The 14331-nt window shown below is 44.0% G+C and overlaps 1 protein-coding gene across 1 annotated transcript; it reads right to left on the reverse strand.

Moving 5' to 3' along the window:
• Positions 1 to 5460: 5460 nt before the first annotated feature.
• On the reverse strand, positions 5461 to 13212 carry LOC139376208 (complement component 8, beta polypeptide). The gene is made up of 12 exons (XM_071118505.1): positions 12893 to 13212; positions 12047 to 12194; positions 11536 to 11689; positions 11089 to 11230; positions 10852 to 10984; positions 8975 to 9172; positions 8484 to 8724; positions 8194 to 8322; positions 7894 to 8057; positions 6038 to 6191; positions 5818 to 5886; positions 5461 to 5679 (listed from the first exon to the last, which is right to left on the reverse strand). Exons 1-12 carry the CDS (start codon positions 12973 to 12975, stop codon positions 5525 to 5527), a joined length of 1770 nt encoding a protein of 589 aa, XP_070974606.1. The 5' UTR covers positions 12976 to 13212; the 3' UTR covers positions 5461 to 5524.
• Positions 13213 to 14331: the final 1119 nt, after the last annotated feature.

A 14331-nucleotide genomic window follows, 5' to 3' on the forward strand; every position in this document is an offset into this window, starting at 1 on the left:
AACTTTTAGACTTTTACTCAAGTAGGATTTTCTTGGGTGACTTTCACTTTTACTTGAGTTTCTATCAAGGTATCTTTACTTTTACTCAAGTATGAAAATGGTGTACTTTTTTCACCACTGATAAATATCGAGGATCTGATTCTGGTGACATGACGATCTATGCTTGACTGCCGTTTGACTGCCGCAGATACATAATAATCTCATCATGTAGAATAAACAACCCGCACAGCATACCCGCACTGTATCTGCGAGCTATTGGCTAGAGGGCAGGTCTCAAGACCAGAGTATGCACATTTGCTATTTATCGCAACAGTTTTTGTAACAAAACTATCAGTAGAGTTGAAAATGCATTGGAAACACATTGAACTTTAGATTTGTATTCAGTATATCAAAACTTAAGTGAAAAAGTACATTTTGTGTGCAGTACCTCATCACACAATGATTTTTTATCTGCAACAAGTCCATTCGGTGGAAACATACCACTGATGAGAAAATGCACATATTTTCTTCATTCTAGAATATTTGCTTGAAAATCTGCTGCCAATTGGATGGAAACCTAGGGGGGCTCATCTTTGTATCTGCACCATTATAGCGTCTGTGACGGCATGGGCAGCACCATTGATGTTATCTCGATGGTGCTTCTTCACAGTTGGCTGATCCTCCCCCTGATGACCTGATTGGACATGACTCCAACCGGGTCATCAGGAGGGATCAGCCAATGAAGTTGGAAGTCCCAGCCAGTTGACTACATTAAATGTGTTCTCACTAGTTACCACAGCTAAAGATTCAAAATTGTCTATTTCGTAAAAATTAATGAAAACTAAAATGTGCTTTTTTTTAAAAGACCTTGAAAACAACGGTCGGACATCTTGGACGCAGTCACCAGTTCTTATTATACCTGTGGTTCGTGTTTGCCTCTATCTTGCTAGTTACGGTTTTACTTCGACTACTCCATCTGCGCACTATTAATGAGCAAGGGCATAAGGAGCAATGTCATTACAAGCATGAGCAGCAGAAGGCTTTTGGGAATTCTACCAGTGTTGCAGGGGAAGTGGCTCTGCTTGGCTGCGACTAGTTGTGGGTGTGGAAAAAATCTGTTTTTGCACTACCACCAGTGGGGAGGGGAAATCTGCAGGCACCACTGTGGCCACAACCGCAAGAAACATGAAAAGTAATGTTGTGCATGCAGCTGTATGCAAGTAACTTGTTGAGGACCAGGGTTTGAATTCAGTTCAGTGAACAGAACCGAAAACATTAAATAACAGGAATGAAAGTGATCCATTCATTTCTCTGTTATTTTACCAGGTAAGTTGACTGAGAACACGTTCTCATTTGCAGCAACGACCTGGGGAATAGTTAAAGGGGAGAGGAGGAACGAGCCAATTATAAACTGGGGATTATTAGGTGACCATGATGGTCAGATTGGGAATTTAGCCAGGACACCGGGGTTAACACCCCTACTCTTACGATAAGTGCCATGGGATCTGCAATGACCTCAGAGAGTCAGGACACCTGTTTAACGTCCCTTCCGAAAGACAGCACCCTACACAGGGCAGTGTCCCCAATCACTGCCCTGGGGCATTATTTTTTTTTTTAGACCAGAGGAAAGCGTGCCTCCTACTGGCCCTCCAACACCACTTCCAGCAGCATCTGGTCTCCCATCCAGGAACTGACCAGGACCAACCCTGCTTAGCTTCAGAAGCAAGCCAGCAGTGGTATGCAGGGTGTTTCATACTGTTCCTGAACAGAACCGTTATTTCAAAGGCATTGGGAACCTGTTAATAACGTTATTTTACGTACCAGGCAAAAAAACGCAACCAAGAGCCTATGCAAAGACCTCGCTATGTCACTCAGAAACGTATTCCAATGTCTGCCTGCAAGCTGGAATTATTTGATTGTACCTGCCCCTCCCCCTCCGAATCATAGGCTACTGTACTGACATTACAAGTGTGATTCAGAAGATGGGGAGAGAGATGTTGAATTAGCGAGAGAAGAATGGATTAACTTTTTTAATGCTAGTTAAGAATCCTATAGGCCTAGTTATCACGTTTGACGTTGGATTTATTAACGACAAAAAGGTAAGACGTGTTATTATTTTGCCGCTCTGCACACACAAGCTTGTTAGCTAGCTAGCTCAAGCTTGTTAGCTAAAAGGACATTCAAAGTTCTTCAATTGAAGCCGCTCCTCCTAGCATTCGCAAAATTTCGCATCTTGCGCCATAAGCTACACTAATCTGTCCATCACGCATGTAAACAACTAGCTTGCTTGCTCTTTCTGAACTGATTGGTGAAGGAATTGGAAAAAAGGAAAAAACGGTTGATTTCACTGTTAAACAACAGGTGTAGACTAACAGTGAAATACTAACTTTATGGGTCCTTCCCAACAATGCAGAGATAAAGAAATAGAAAAGTAAAACGTGTCATAAAAGTAATAATAAATACACAATGATTAATGATAACTTGTAGTTTCTATATACATCACCAACCTCAAGACAAGCATACAATCTGTTGAGTCGTATGTCTCCAAATGTTTAATGTGGTTTTCATGTGGGTTTGTGTGTGTGTGTGTCTGTGTGTGACACTGCTTGTCCTTCTTTGCCTTCTCCAGCTCCTCATACTGCTTGATGTCGTAGATGAGTGTGAAGAGGTCATGCAAGTCAACCATCAGGGGCTCTGCCTGCTAGGGAGAGGGAGGGATGTGAAGGAAGAGGAGCACACACCTTCATCTTCCAGACGACACACACGCAGTTCACAAACACTTGTGTCGCAATCCCAACTGTGGTGTCCCTCCTTCCCAGAGGCGTAATCGAAGGCCCGGTGGTAGTCAAAGGCCTGGGTATCCTTGGCGATATAGGAGATCTCATCCACCGAGTGGTGATGCAGCAGAACCTGAACACACAGGGTGGAAGTGACATAAGTTAGAGTTAGGAAGTGATGTAGTAGATCTGCGAAACAGGGAAGAGGAAGTGACAGATCAGGATGAGGAAATGGACTGATTTTATAGTTTAGTTAGATCCGGGAGTTTTTTCAGACATGTGACCTGTCTAGGAAAATTCCTGGCTCTATACATTTCTATGAATTTCATGAATTCTTGAAATAATGTTTTGTTTCAAAATGAGGGAGTGAACTGGGAATTCACGGTAAGTAGGCAGGCAGACCTTGATGACCAGTCTGATGAGACAGGACAAGTGTTCAACGCTGGTACCCATCCCTGGAGTTGGCCACGGCACTCAGGGGTAAGCAGAGGTCAGGGGTCATCAACAGTCATGATAAGTGGGAACAACAGGATGCATCTGACACACACAGACACACAAAATAAAAGTTGTTATTGTTTGTGCTGCACACACATACACATACACTGAAGAGAGCCTCAGGAAAGGTGGGTGTAACAGAGTGCTATTATTTGTAATTACTTATATCTGTCATCAGATGACAGTAAGTGCCACACCTTACTACAGTAACTGTGCGTGGGTTAGTACACTACATGACCAAATGTATGTGGACACCTGCTTGTCTAACAGCTCATTCCAAAATCATGTGCATTAATATGGAGTTGGTTCCCCCTTTGCTGCTTTAACAGCCTCCACTCTTCTGGGAAGGCTTTCCACTAGCTTTTGGAACATTGCTGAGGGGACTTGCTTCCATTCAGCCACAAGAGCATTAGTAAGGTCGGACAGTGATGTTGGGCGATTAAGACTGGCTCTCAGTCGGCGTTCCAATTCATCCCAAAGGTGTTCGATGGGGTTGAGGTCAGGGCTCTGTGCAGGCCAGTCAAGTTCTTCCACACTGATCTCAACAAAAAAAAATCTGTATGGACCTAGCTGAAACAGGAAAGGGACATCCCCAAGCTGCTGCTACTAAGTTGGAAGCACAGAATCGTCTAGAATATCATTGTATACTGTAGCTTTAAGATTTCCCTTCACTAGAACTAAGGGATCTATCCTGAACCATGAAAATCAGCCCCAGATCATAATTCCTCCTCCACCAAACTGTACAATTGGCACTATGCATTGGGGCAGGTAGCGTTCTCCTGGCATAAGCCAGAACCAGTTTTGTCCGTCGGACTGCCAGATGGTGAAGCATGATTCATCACTCCAGAAAATGCATTTCCACTGCACCAGAGTCCAATGGCTGCAAGCTTTACACCACTACAACAGACACTTGGGATTGTGCATGGTGATCTTAGTCTTGTGTGCATGCGGCTGTACGGCCATGGAAACCCATTTCATGAAGCTCCCGACGAACAGTTCTTGTGCTGACGTTTCTTACAGAGGCAGTTTGGAACACGGTAGTGAGTGTTGCAACCAAGGTCAGACGATTTTTACGCACTTCAGCACTCGGCAGTCCCTTTCTGTGAGCTTGTGTGGCCTACCACTTCACTGCTGAGCTGTTGTTGCTACTAGATGTTTACACATCACAATAACAGTACTTACAGTTGACCGGGGCAGCTCTAACAGGGCAGAAATTTGAAGAACTGACTCTCCACCCGGCACAGCCAGAAGAGGATTGGCCACCCCTCATAGCCTGGTTCCTCTCTAGGTTTCTTCCTAGGTTCTGGCCTTTCTAGGGAGTTTTTCCTAGCCACCGTGCTTCTACACCTGCATTGCTTGCTGTTTGGGGTTTTATGCTGGGTTTCTGTACAGCACTTTGAGATATCAGCTGATGTAAGAAGGGCTATATAAATACATTTGATATGATTTGATTAGTTGGAACAGTGGCATCCTATGACAGTGCCACATTGAATGTCACTGAACTCTTCAGTAAGGCCATCCTACCGCCAATGTTTGTCTATGGAGATTGCATGGCTACGTGCTCGACTTTATACACCTGTCAGCAACGCGTGAGGCTGAAATAGCCGAATCCACTAATTTGTAGTGGTGTTCACATAGTTTTATGTGTATAGTGTATGTGTTGAGACTTCGATGAGTGAAGAGCAATAGCAGAGTGGGTGAGACAGAGCCTGCCATACTGTTGTCTGATAGGTTCCGTGACGGACAGACCTGGAGTTGCTGGAGCGTGTGGTCTTCCTGTCAGTCAGGAAGTAATACATGCAGACGGCGATGTGATAACCCCCGGCCAGACAGGGGCTCCGTCTGCCTTGGCTCCTCCTCTCAGAAACAACGCTGCTGATGTCATAAGAAAGACGGGACACAACCAATTTCAACACGACAGCAGGAAGTGGGAGTCAATACCAACGATGCATGTTTAAGGGGTAAAGGATGTTACCAAATCTTCTGATCTGATGAGAAAGATGGCCAAAATGTTTGTGTTTAGAAATAAAAACAAAGTAATTCTCTGTTATGCTTGATCACCTCAGTTTTTCTCATTTTGTCTGTCATATTTGAAGTGTACCTATGATGAAAATTACAGGCCTCTCTCATCTTTTTAAGTGGCTGACTAAATACTTTTTTGCCCCACTGTAGATCATTTTGTCATAAGAGAGTCAAGAATGCAAACATATCACAGGCACATTTCCAAGGGTGACATGAATGATCTTTATTTCAATCAAGAGTCCGGGACAATATCAGAAACAATCAGTAGTTTCCATCTGGAGTCCTCTGCAGGCTATGCCTCCGCTGCTAGGTGCAGGGTTGTTACACTGGCGGCTCCGTGTCTTAGACCGCTCCGCGCAGGGTGACCACGAACCCCAGCAGCTCCAGCTGCCGTCTATGCCTATATCTATTTGGGACAAAGCTCAAAAGGTTAAACCTCCCCAACAGCATGGAAATGGCAATATTGTGGAAATTAAATAGAGATGTCAAAGCTACAGGTGAAGGCTTTTATCGTGTAGGTTTGTGTTTTAATTAAGAGAATGACCTGGTCTTTGGGTGATCTCACAACCCAGTCCACTGTAGCCAGATGGACACACACACTCACACCTGGTGCCTGGGGGGGGGGGGGGGGGGGGGGGGGGAGAGGAAGACATCATCCTCATCATCACTATCATCATCATCTTTCGTAGTTTCATAAATCTACAAAGTATAGCTGGATCGGGGAGGAAGTCCTTTAAGCAGGGGGCTGGAGGAAGGGTGTTTACCTTTGAGAACAGCCAGTCCGTTGTTGCGGCAGGGGGCACAGCGGCAAGAGCTGCTCTCCTCCAGGTATTCAGCCAGGGCTCTCCTCAGGTTCTTCTTCAGCGAGTTAGCACTGGAGAAGTCTCTGGCGGTCACCAGCTCATATAGCGGCCGCGTCTGTCACACAGACAACAACAACAATACTTTAACATCATCACAACCAGCTCAGGGCTGGAGTTTGACAGACTGGACACCTATAGAGGAACCTTTGGGAAATCTGAATGAGAGAGAGAGAGAGAGAGAGACAGAGAGAGAGAGAGAGAGAGAGAGAGAGTTAGAGAGAGAGAGAGAGAGAGAGTGAGTGAGTGAGTGAGTGAGTGAGTGAGTGAGTGAGAGAGAGAGAGAGAGAGAGAGAACGAGAGGTGCATGAAGAGAGTGATAAAATAAAGAGTAAAATAGTGGGTGAGATAAATAGAAAGGACAAGTCCCAGGTTGCTAAAGAGAAGTGAAAGAGAATCGAAAAAAATACTAAAGTGTACTATATAATACAGTACTTTCTATAGAATTCTGTAGTAAACTGCAGTATTTTGTAGAAAACTATACTACACACTACAGTAATTACTGTAGTATATACTACACGACAGTATTAAATTTGCATATAGCCTGTCCATTCCCCTCCCCCATATCCCAATTTGTGCCACCCGTAAGTGAAAAACCTAAGTATAGACAATATACTGTGTTCCCTACAGGTTATAAAAAAGATTAGCTCTGAACTGTCCATTTAGACCTCAGTTCTACCTACCTACTTACTTACCTACCTACTTCCTATATATCTACTTACAGATTATGGAAAATTTGCTCTTCCAGTAGTTTTCTTTAAGGACAAAACCCCCACAGTTTTGCCAAAGATAATACAAAGACAAAACTCTAGTAAATACTATAGTAATGTCTGCAAAAACCCTACAATAAATACTACTGTACAGTATAAACACTACAATAAATACTACTGTTTAGTATAAACACTACAGTAAATACTACTGTACAGTATAAACACTACAATAAATACTACTGTACAGTATAAACACTACAATAAATACTACTGTACAGTATAAACACTACAATAAATACTACTGTACAGTATAAACACTACAATAAATACTACTGTTTAGTATAAACACTACAGTAAATACTACTGTACAGTATAAACACTACAATAAATACTACTGTACAGTATAAACACTACAATAAATACTACTGTTTAGTATAAACACTACAATAAATACTACTGTACAGTATAAACACTACAATAAATACTACTGTTTAGTATAAACACTACAGTAAATACTACTGTACAGTATAAACACTACAATAAATACTACTGTACAGTATAAACACTACAATAAATACTACTGTACAGTATAAACACTACAATAAATACTACTGTACAGTATAAACACTACAATAAATACTACTGTACAGTATAAACACTACAATAAATACTACTGTACAGTATAAACACTACAATAAATACTACTGTTTAGTATAAACACTACAGTAAATACTATAGCACATACTAACGTTTTTTTTCCTACAGTATTTACAGTATACAGTAAACTGTAAAAACCACAGTATACTACAGTCATGTCTGCAACACTGCAGTAAATACTATAGCATTAACTGTCGTGTTTTTGCAGACTTTAGACTAAAGTCTGCTAAAAACACTACAGTGAACACTACAGCAAAGTCTTCAAAAACACTACAGTGAATACTATAGTATTTAACCATAGTATACTATTTAATTTTTTCATGTGGGTGTAGAATGAGAGGGAGTGTATACAAAAGAGACTGAGATAAATGGAGAGAGAGACAGCATTCCCACCACGCTGCGGATGAAGTCAGGGTTGTAATGCACCGCTTCTCCCCACAGTCTCATCAGTTGTGGCGTGGGCAGCTTCTTGGCAGCCAGCCAGGTGATGGACTCACTGTCACCCCCCCGAACCACCGCGACAAAGTCCTCCACCATGCTGCCTTTCACTGTGTCCTCTAGAGGAGGAGGGAGACGGCGCGGAGAGAGAGGAAGATAGAGACAGTTAAAGAGGAGTAGGAAATGGCTATTTGTTCTACAATACGAGACAGAAAGAGAGACCCGTGTTGCCGGTGATCTAGATCCACTCCTCACCTCCCATTTCATTGAGCAGACCATCACAACCACCTCCCTCGACCCCCACAGTCACATACACTCCCTTGATGTTGGCCCCCACCTTCAGACCTATCTGCACACAGTTCTTGTAGGCTTCCAGAGAATAACCTAAAATGGGAGTGGAGATATAGTAGAGTATTACTACTGCCATTGTGATATGGTACTTTATTTCATTTGTCCATGGGTAGCTGCTGTGAAGTGAAATGTCACCCTAAGGCCCCGCAGTGCACTAGCCTCTTTGCATGGAATAGCAAAGCATCGTCGGTCACCTGTCTTCTCCAGCTTCTCCTTGTCCAGGATGACCGTGTACTCGTAGTCTCCTCCCAGGGTAGCCTCTGTGATGTAATGGGTGCCATAGTCTCTGTAGATCTGTCTGTACTCCCCGTAGTTGTAGGACTGGGGCAAGGCACGAAGACGCAGGAAGAACTCCGGGTGCAGCATCAAATCCTCTGACTTCAGGATGTATCGGGCCAGTTGCAGTTCTGCCTTGGCCTGGACAAAGCTGTTTTCCTGTGGAGGGGTGGCGGGCAAAGGGGCGTGTCAGGAGGGCTTGGTTACTGAATGTGAATGACCCAAAACGTTGATTTTGGGGTGAATTGTGCCTTTGTGTTGTTCAGAACACTGCAGATAGAAATGTAATAAATAGAGCCGGCTCAGTTCCCTACTTTACAAGACAGACAATCATATCTGTTCTACACAATACATTTCTATCGGGAACATTCTGTAATGATGCTCTCTTCTGAACAGACCGGTGTCTCACCTTCCTAGAGGCGCGGCGTATTTTCTTCTCTGACTTGGAGTATTTGGAGTCAGCGTAGTTGAAGCCGAACTCGGCCACGCCCGGCACGGCGAAGCCAATGGACACTGTGGTCTTGGAAGAGCGCTCCGTCATGGTGTAATGGACAAACTCAGAGTATGACTCGAAAGACTGCAGCTTGAAGTCGTATGTGCCTTTGGTCTGTGGCAGACAAACAAGAGAAAAGTAATGTTTACATTCACTACAGGTCACAGTCACACACGTACTGTAGCAGCAACCCAGTTATGAATAAATGTATCCTCTATACTGCTCTTAAAACACCTGAAATCATGAAGCATATTGCTGAGACAACATGTCTGTATTGTCCAGTTATATTAATCATTAGAAATGTGGTAGTGTAGAAGAAGGAAGGATGCATTTTAAGAGTATTCGATTAGGGCCTTTGCTAATGCTATAGGTTATAAGGCTTCCTACCTCCAGTGTGTACTGCTGCAGGTTATAAGGCTTCCTACCTCCAGTGTGTACTGCTGCAGGTTATAAGGCTTCCCACCTCCAGTGTGTACTGCTGCAGGTTATAAGGCTTCCTACCTCCAGTGTGTACTGCTGTAGGTTATAAGGCATCCTACCTCCAGTGTGTACTGCTGTAGGTTATAAGGCTTCCTACCTCCAGTGTGTACTGCTGCAGGTTATAAGTCTTCCTACCTCCAGTGTGTACTGCTGCAGGTTATACGGCTTCCTACCTCCAGTGTGTACTGCTGCAGGTTATAAGGCTAACTACCTCCAGTGTGTACTGCTGTAGGTTATAAGGCTAACTACCTCCAGTGTGTACTGCTGCAGGTTATACGGCTTCCTACCTCCAGTGTGTACTGCTGCAGGTTATAAGGCTAACTACCTCCAGTGTGTACTGCTGTAGGTTATAAGGCTAACTACCTCCAGTGTGTACTGCTGCAGGTTATACGGCTTCCTACCTCCAGTGTGTACTGCTGCAGGTTATAAGGCTAACTACCTCCAGTGTGTACTGCTGCAGGTTATAAGGCTAACTACCTCCAGTGTGTACTGCTGTAGGTTATAAGGCTAACTACCTCCAGTGTGTACTGCTGCAGGTTATACGGCTTCCTACCTCCAGTGTGTACTGCTGCAGGTTATAAGGCTAACTACCTCCAGTGTGTACTGCTGTAGGTTATAAGGCTAACTACCTCCAGTGTGTACTGCTGCAGGTTATACGGCTTCCTACCTCCAGTGTGTACTGCTGCAGGTTATAAGGCTAACTACCTCCAGTGTGTACTGCTGTAGGTTATAAGGCTAACTACCTCCAGTGTGTACTGCTGCAGGTTATACGGCTTCCTACCTCCAGTGTGTACTGCTGCAGGTTATAAGGCTAACTACCTCCAGTGTGTACTGCTGCAGGTTATAAGGCTAACTACCTCCAGTGTGTACTGCTGTAGGTTATAAGGCTAACTACCTCCAGTGTGTACTGCTGTAGGTTATAAGGCTAACTACCTCCAGTGTGTACTGCTGCAGGTTATAAGGCTTCCTACCTCCAGTGTGTACTGTTGCAGGTTATAAGGCTTCCTACCTCCAGTGTGTACTTCTGTAGGTTATAAGGCGTCCTACCTCCAGTGTGTACTGCTGTAGGTTATAAGGCTTCCTACCTCCAGTGTGTACTTCTGTAGGTTATAAGGCTTCCTACCCCCAGTGTGTACTGCCGCAAGTTATAAGGCTTCCTACCTCCAGTGTGTACTGATGTAGGTTATAAGGCATCCTACCTCCAGTGTGTACTGCTGTAGGTTATAAGGCTTCCTACCTACAGTGTGTACTGCTGCAGGTTATAAGGCTAACTACCTCCAGTGTGTACTGCTGTAGGTTATAAGGCATCCTACCTCCAGTGTGTACTGCTGCAGGTTATAAGGCTTCCTGAACCTGACGTCCTGGATGTAGTGAGGCAAGCAACTGCCTGCGTAGTATCTGTTGTCAATGACCACTCCCTCTAAGTTACTGTTCAGTATGTTGATTCTACAGGAGAGAGAAAGGGATTCACTTTCACATAATTCCAGCGCTGATGTCAATGTGTACGCCGAGCTCAAGTTTTTACTCGGCCCACAGTGAACATGCCTCACCCTTTGGCCAGGTTCTCGATGCCATGGTACTCCTGTGCCTCCTGCTTGCAGGCCTTGTTCACCTTCTGACAGCCCTTCTCATCTGACCAGTCCCCACAGTCATCATCCCCATTACAGCGCAGGTCTATAGGCACACAGCGCCCTGGGAAGACACACAGGTCACATCTCAAATCACACCACATTCCCAATGTGGTCCTCTAGTTTTGTTTCAGAGCCCTATACTGGCAGTGCACTTTGTGGAGTAAAACTTTTCATTTGATATACAGCACTTTTTAAAATTCGATTTTTTACATCCACACAGACATCTAGAAGACATGCATGGGACTAAGCCGTGTAAAAATAGCAGGCATTTAGTTCTGAGATCAGAGGAGAGAATACCAGTGGTTAGGATTATTAAAATCAGGCTTAACATTCGGGTTAACTTGGTGGATTGTGTGGAAAGAATACCTGTGTAAGTACAGAGGAAGCCTTCACACAGAGGTGTTTCATCATGTGTACAGTCGTAGCGAGATGGAGGGCTACAGGGCTCCACCTCTTTGCCCTGGACATGACAGGGCTCCCCGCCAAACTGAGATGGCTGGACAAGCTTAGCATAACGATACTGGGGGAAAGGCGATGGAGAGGGGAGGGTGAGAGAGAATAAAAGACAATTGAAAACAATTCGAATGCTACAGTACAACACCTAAGTGCCCACTTACTGTACAGCTATTAGTCACAGAAAGGTTGCATTACCCAGTCTGCATTACCCAGTCTGTGCACAGAATGTGAAATACATCCCATGTCCGTTATGATATCAGAACTGTTTTCACTCTCTCTTTATCCGTGTCAAGTGGATTACAGACAGCAACCTGTGCCACTTACGCTATACTCTCCACTAACAGATTTTATCTACCATCCTCCTCCTCCTCATCATCATCATCATCATCATCCATTTCTTCCTCCTCCTGCTAATATTCACCCTCTTCTTCCTGCAGACATCGCAGCGCGTCCAGGAGGACCACTCTGATTGTACACAGTCCACCGGCTGCACGGCGACCTGAGTCCCCACAGACCGAGCCTCACGGACGCCACTGGGCTCCTCGCCACTGCCGGCTATGGCAACATCACTGAAACATAGGTCACCATAACTCACAGCTCACCGCACTGCATCAGCCTATTATATTAGTCAAGCAGGGTACGACGGGAGGAATCATCTGTGTGTTGATGTGATAGAAAATCATTATGGTTTCAAAAAGGTGGACTTCTTTGAAGAAATATGCACACACACACACACACGCACACGCACACGCACACACACACACACACACACCTTGTGGGGACACACAATTCAGCCACATTCAAAATCATATATTCCCTAAACCGAACCTTAACCTTAACCCTAAAACCTAACCTTAACCTTAAACAATACCCTAGCTCCTAACCACAACCCTAAAACTAACCCTAGCTCCTAACCCTGATTCTAACTTTAACCCTAAACCCCCTAAAAATAGCATTTGACCTTGTGGGGACTAACAAAATGTCCCCAGTTGGTCAAATGTTTGTTAGTTTACTATTCTTGTGGGGACTTCTGCACGCACACACACCATTTTCTATTCTCAATGGACTTTTGCATTGAGGCCTCCATCTAAAACCTTACCCATAAAACCTTACCCATAAAACCTTACCCATTCATTGCAGTACACCCATAAGTGTACTGCAATGAACCTCACATTAAGTCATACAATGTCTGGTATTGACGCTTGTCGAGGACAGCCATTGCCCTTGAATCTCTATCTTCCACACACAGACTGAATTAAGGTCTTACCGGAGTAGGAGCAAGCACAATGCAGCACAGAGGAGGCAGTAGCCTAGGCCAACGGTAGGCTTCAACAAGGACACAGAGAGCATGGTAGTTGTGGTGGATCTGAAAAATCTACAATAAGACGGACGCACAGACCTGACGAGACAACAGTGTGTTCAGCTGTGTGTCTGTGTGTCTGTGTGTGTGTGTGTGTGTGCGTGTGTGTGTGTGTGTGTGTGTGCGTGCGTGCGTGTACTTATGCATGTATGTGTGTGTACATGTGTGTTTGTCCGTGCGTGCGTGTGTGTTCAGGTATCTCTGTCTGTGTGTAAACACACACTGATCAATACCAGCGGGGGCATGGACTCAATGTTAGGTTCAGACCGTGAGTCTGTTACGGGAATCTCCACTTTCATAAGTCAGGTATTAGGAAACTCAAAGCACACAGATCATGTTTGGTGTACAGTACATTATGTTGGTCTGGAGATCTCCCAGACTGTTTGTTTACCTTCTTTGACCTTCATCAAATGACCCTTGACAGAAACATCAGCTCCACTCCACACAACATGTAGTGATTGCTTATAAATGTAAAAACAAAAAGCTATATTTTAAATAGATTGAGGTCAACTTCAGTTAAAATGCTTCATGTAGGTTTGTGTTGGTGGATATATGCCATTAACAACACACAATTACTGAGTCATGTACGGTTGGCAGAAACATGGTAGAAAACCTTTTCAAATGGAGGAGGTACTATCTCAACAGCATTAAGAATGACCTCGTTTCCATTCTCCATTTCAAAAAGCTTTCTTCTGCATGTGCTGACTGGACAGGGCCCAGGTAATAGCAAGAACACAGCCCCCCCTCTGTTGGATCCATTGAGTTGGAACAAAATACATGCAGGACTTATTTCAGGGTCGCTGAAATGACCAGGTGTTTTCTTAGAAAGCACACCGTGAAATGGTAATTCAACAGCAATACCCTATGAATTACAATTTTTTTGTTGCGGTACCCAGTGTTACAAATGGCTGACGCAACATACAAAGTTCAGGAGAAAACGGTGAATCACATGATCTTTTATTTGTGACTGAAAAGTGGGCATGAGTAGCACAGTAGATGGGACGAAATATACGTACAAAAAGTCCTATTTCTCTTTTCAAGACCGTTCAGGGATTCATAAATAAAATGGGACCATTTCTCTTAGCTTTTTCTTAGACGAGCAGGGTTACAGTTATTATCATCATAGTCTAGAAGTAAATAGTAATCATATTTATATTATTTCATAGCCGTATAAAGTCTCCACGTTTCGGCCATTTGTAACTCTGTGAAGCGGACAGACCTACAATATGCCCCAAACCCTCAGTTGCATCAATGAATTGTGTTACTGAAATACAATGACAGGACGATGTAACAGTGACAGGACAACAAAACCTGTCCAACTGATAGTAATAAGGCATAGTAATGCA

This window comes from Oncorhynchus clarkii, chromosome 20, assembly GCF_045791955.1.
Source record: "Oncorhynchus clarkii lewisi isolate Uvic-CL-2024 chromosome 20, UVic_Ocla_1.0, whole genome shotgun sequence".
In the NCBI taxonomy this organism is placed as follows: domain Eukaryota; kingdom Metazoa; phylum Chordata; class Actinopteri; order Salmoniformes; family Salmonidae; genus Oncorhynchus; species Oncorhynchus clarkii.

What these genes read in the sequence shown, in the direction of transcription:
- LOC139376208 (XM_071118505.1), bottom strand. Translation starts at nt 12,975, where the DNA reads ATGCTCTCTGTGTCCTTGTTGAAGCCTACCGTTGGCCTAGGCTACTGC. An exon ending in TCTGCTCAATGAAATGGGAG is followed by an intron (nt 8,058 to 8,193) that starts GTGAGGAGTGGA and finishes CTCCTCCTCTAG; the next exon opens with AGGACACAGTGAAAGGCAGC. An exon ending in CGGACTGGCTGTTCTCAAAG is followed by an intron (nt 5,887 to 6,037) that starts GTAAACACCCTT and finishes CCCCCCCCCCAG; the next exon opens with GCACCAGGTGTGAGTGTGTG.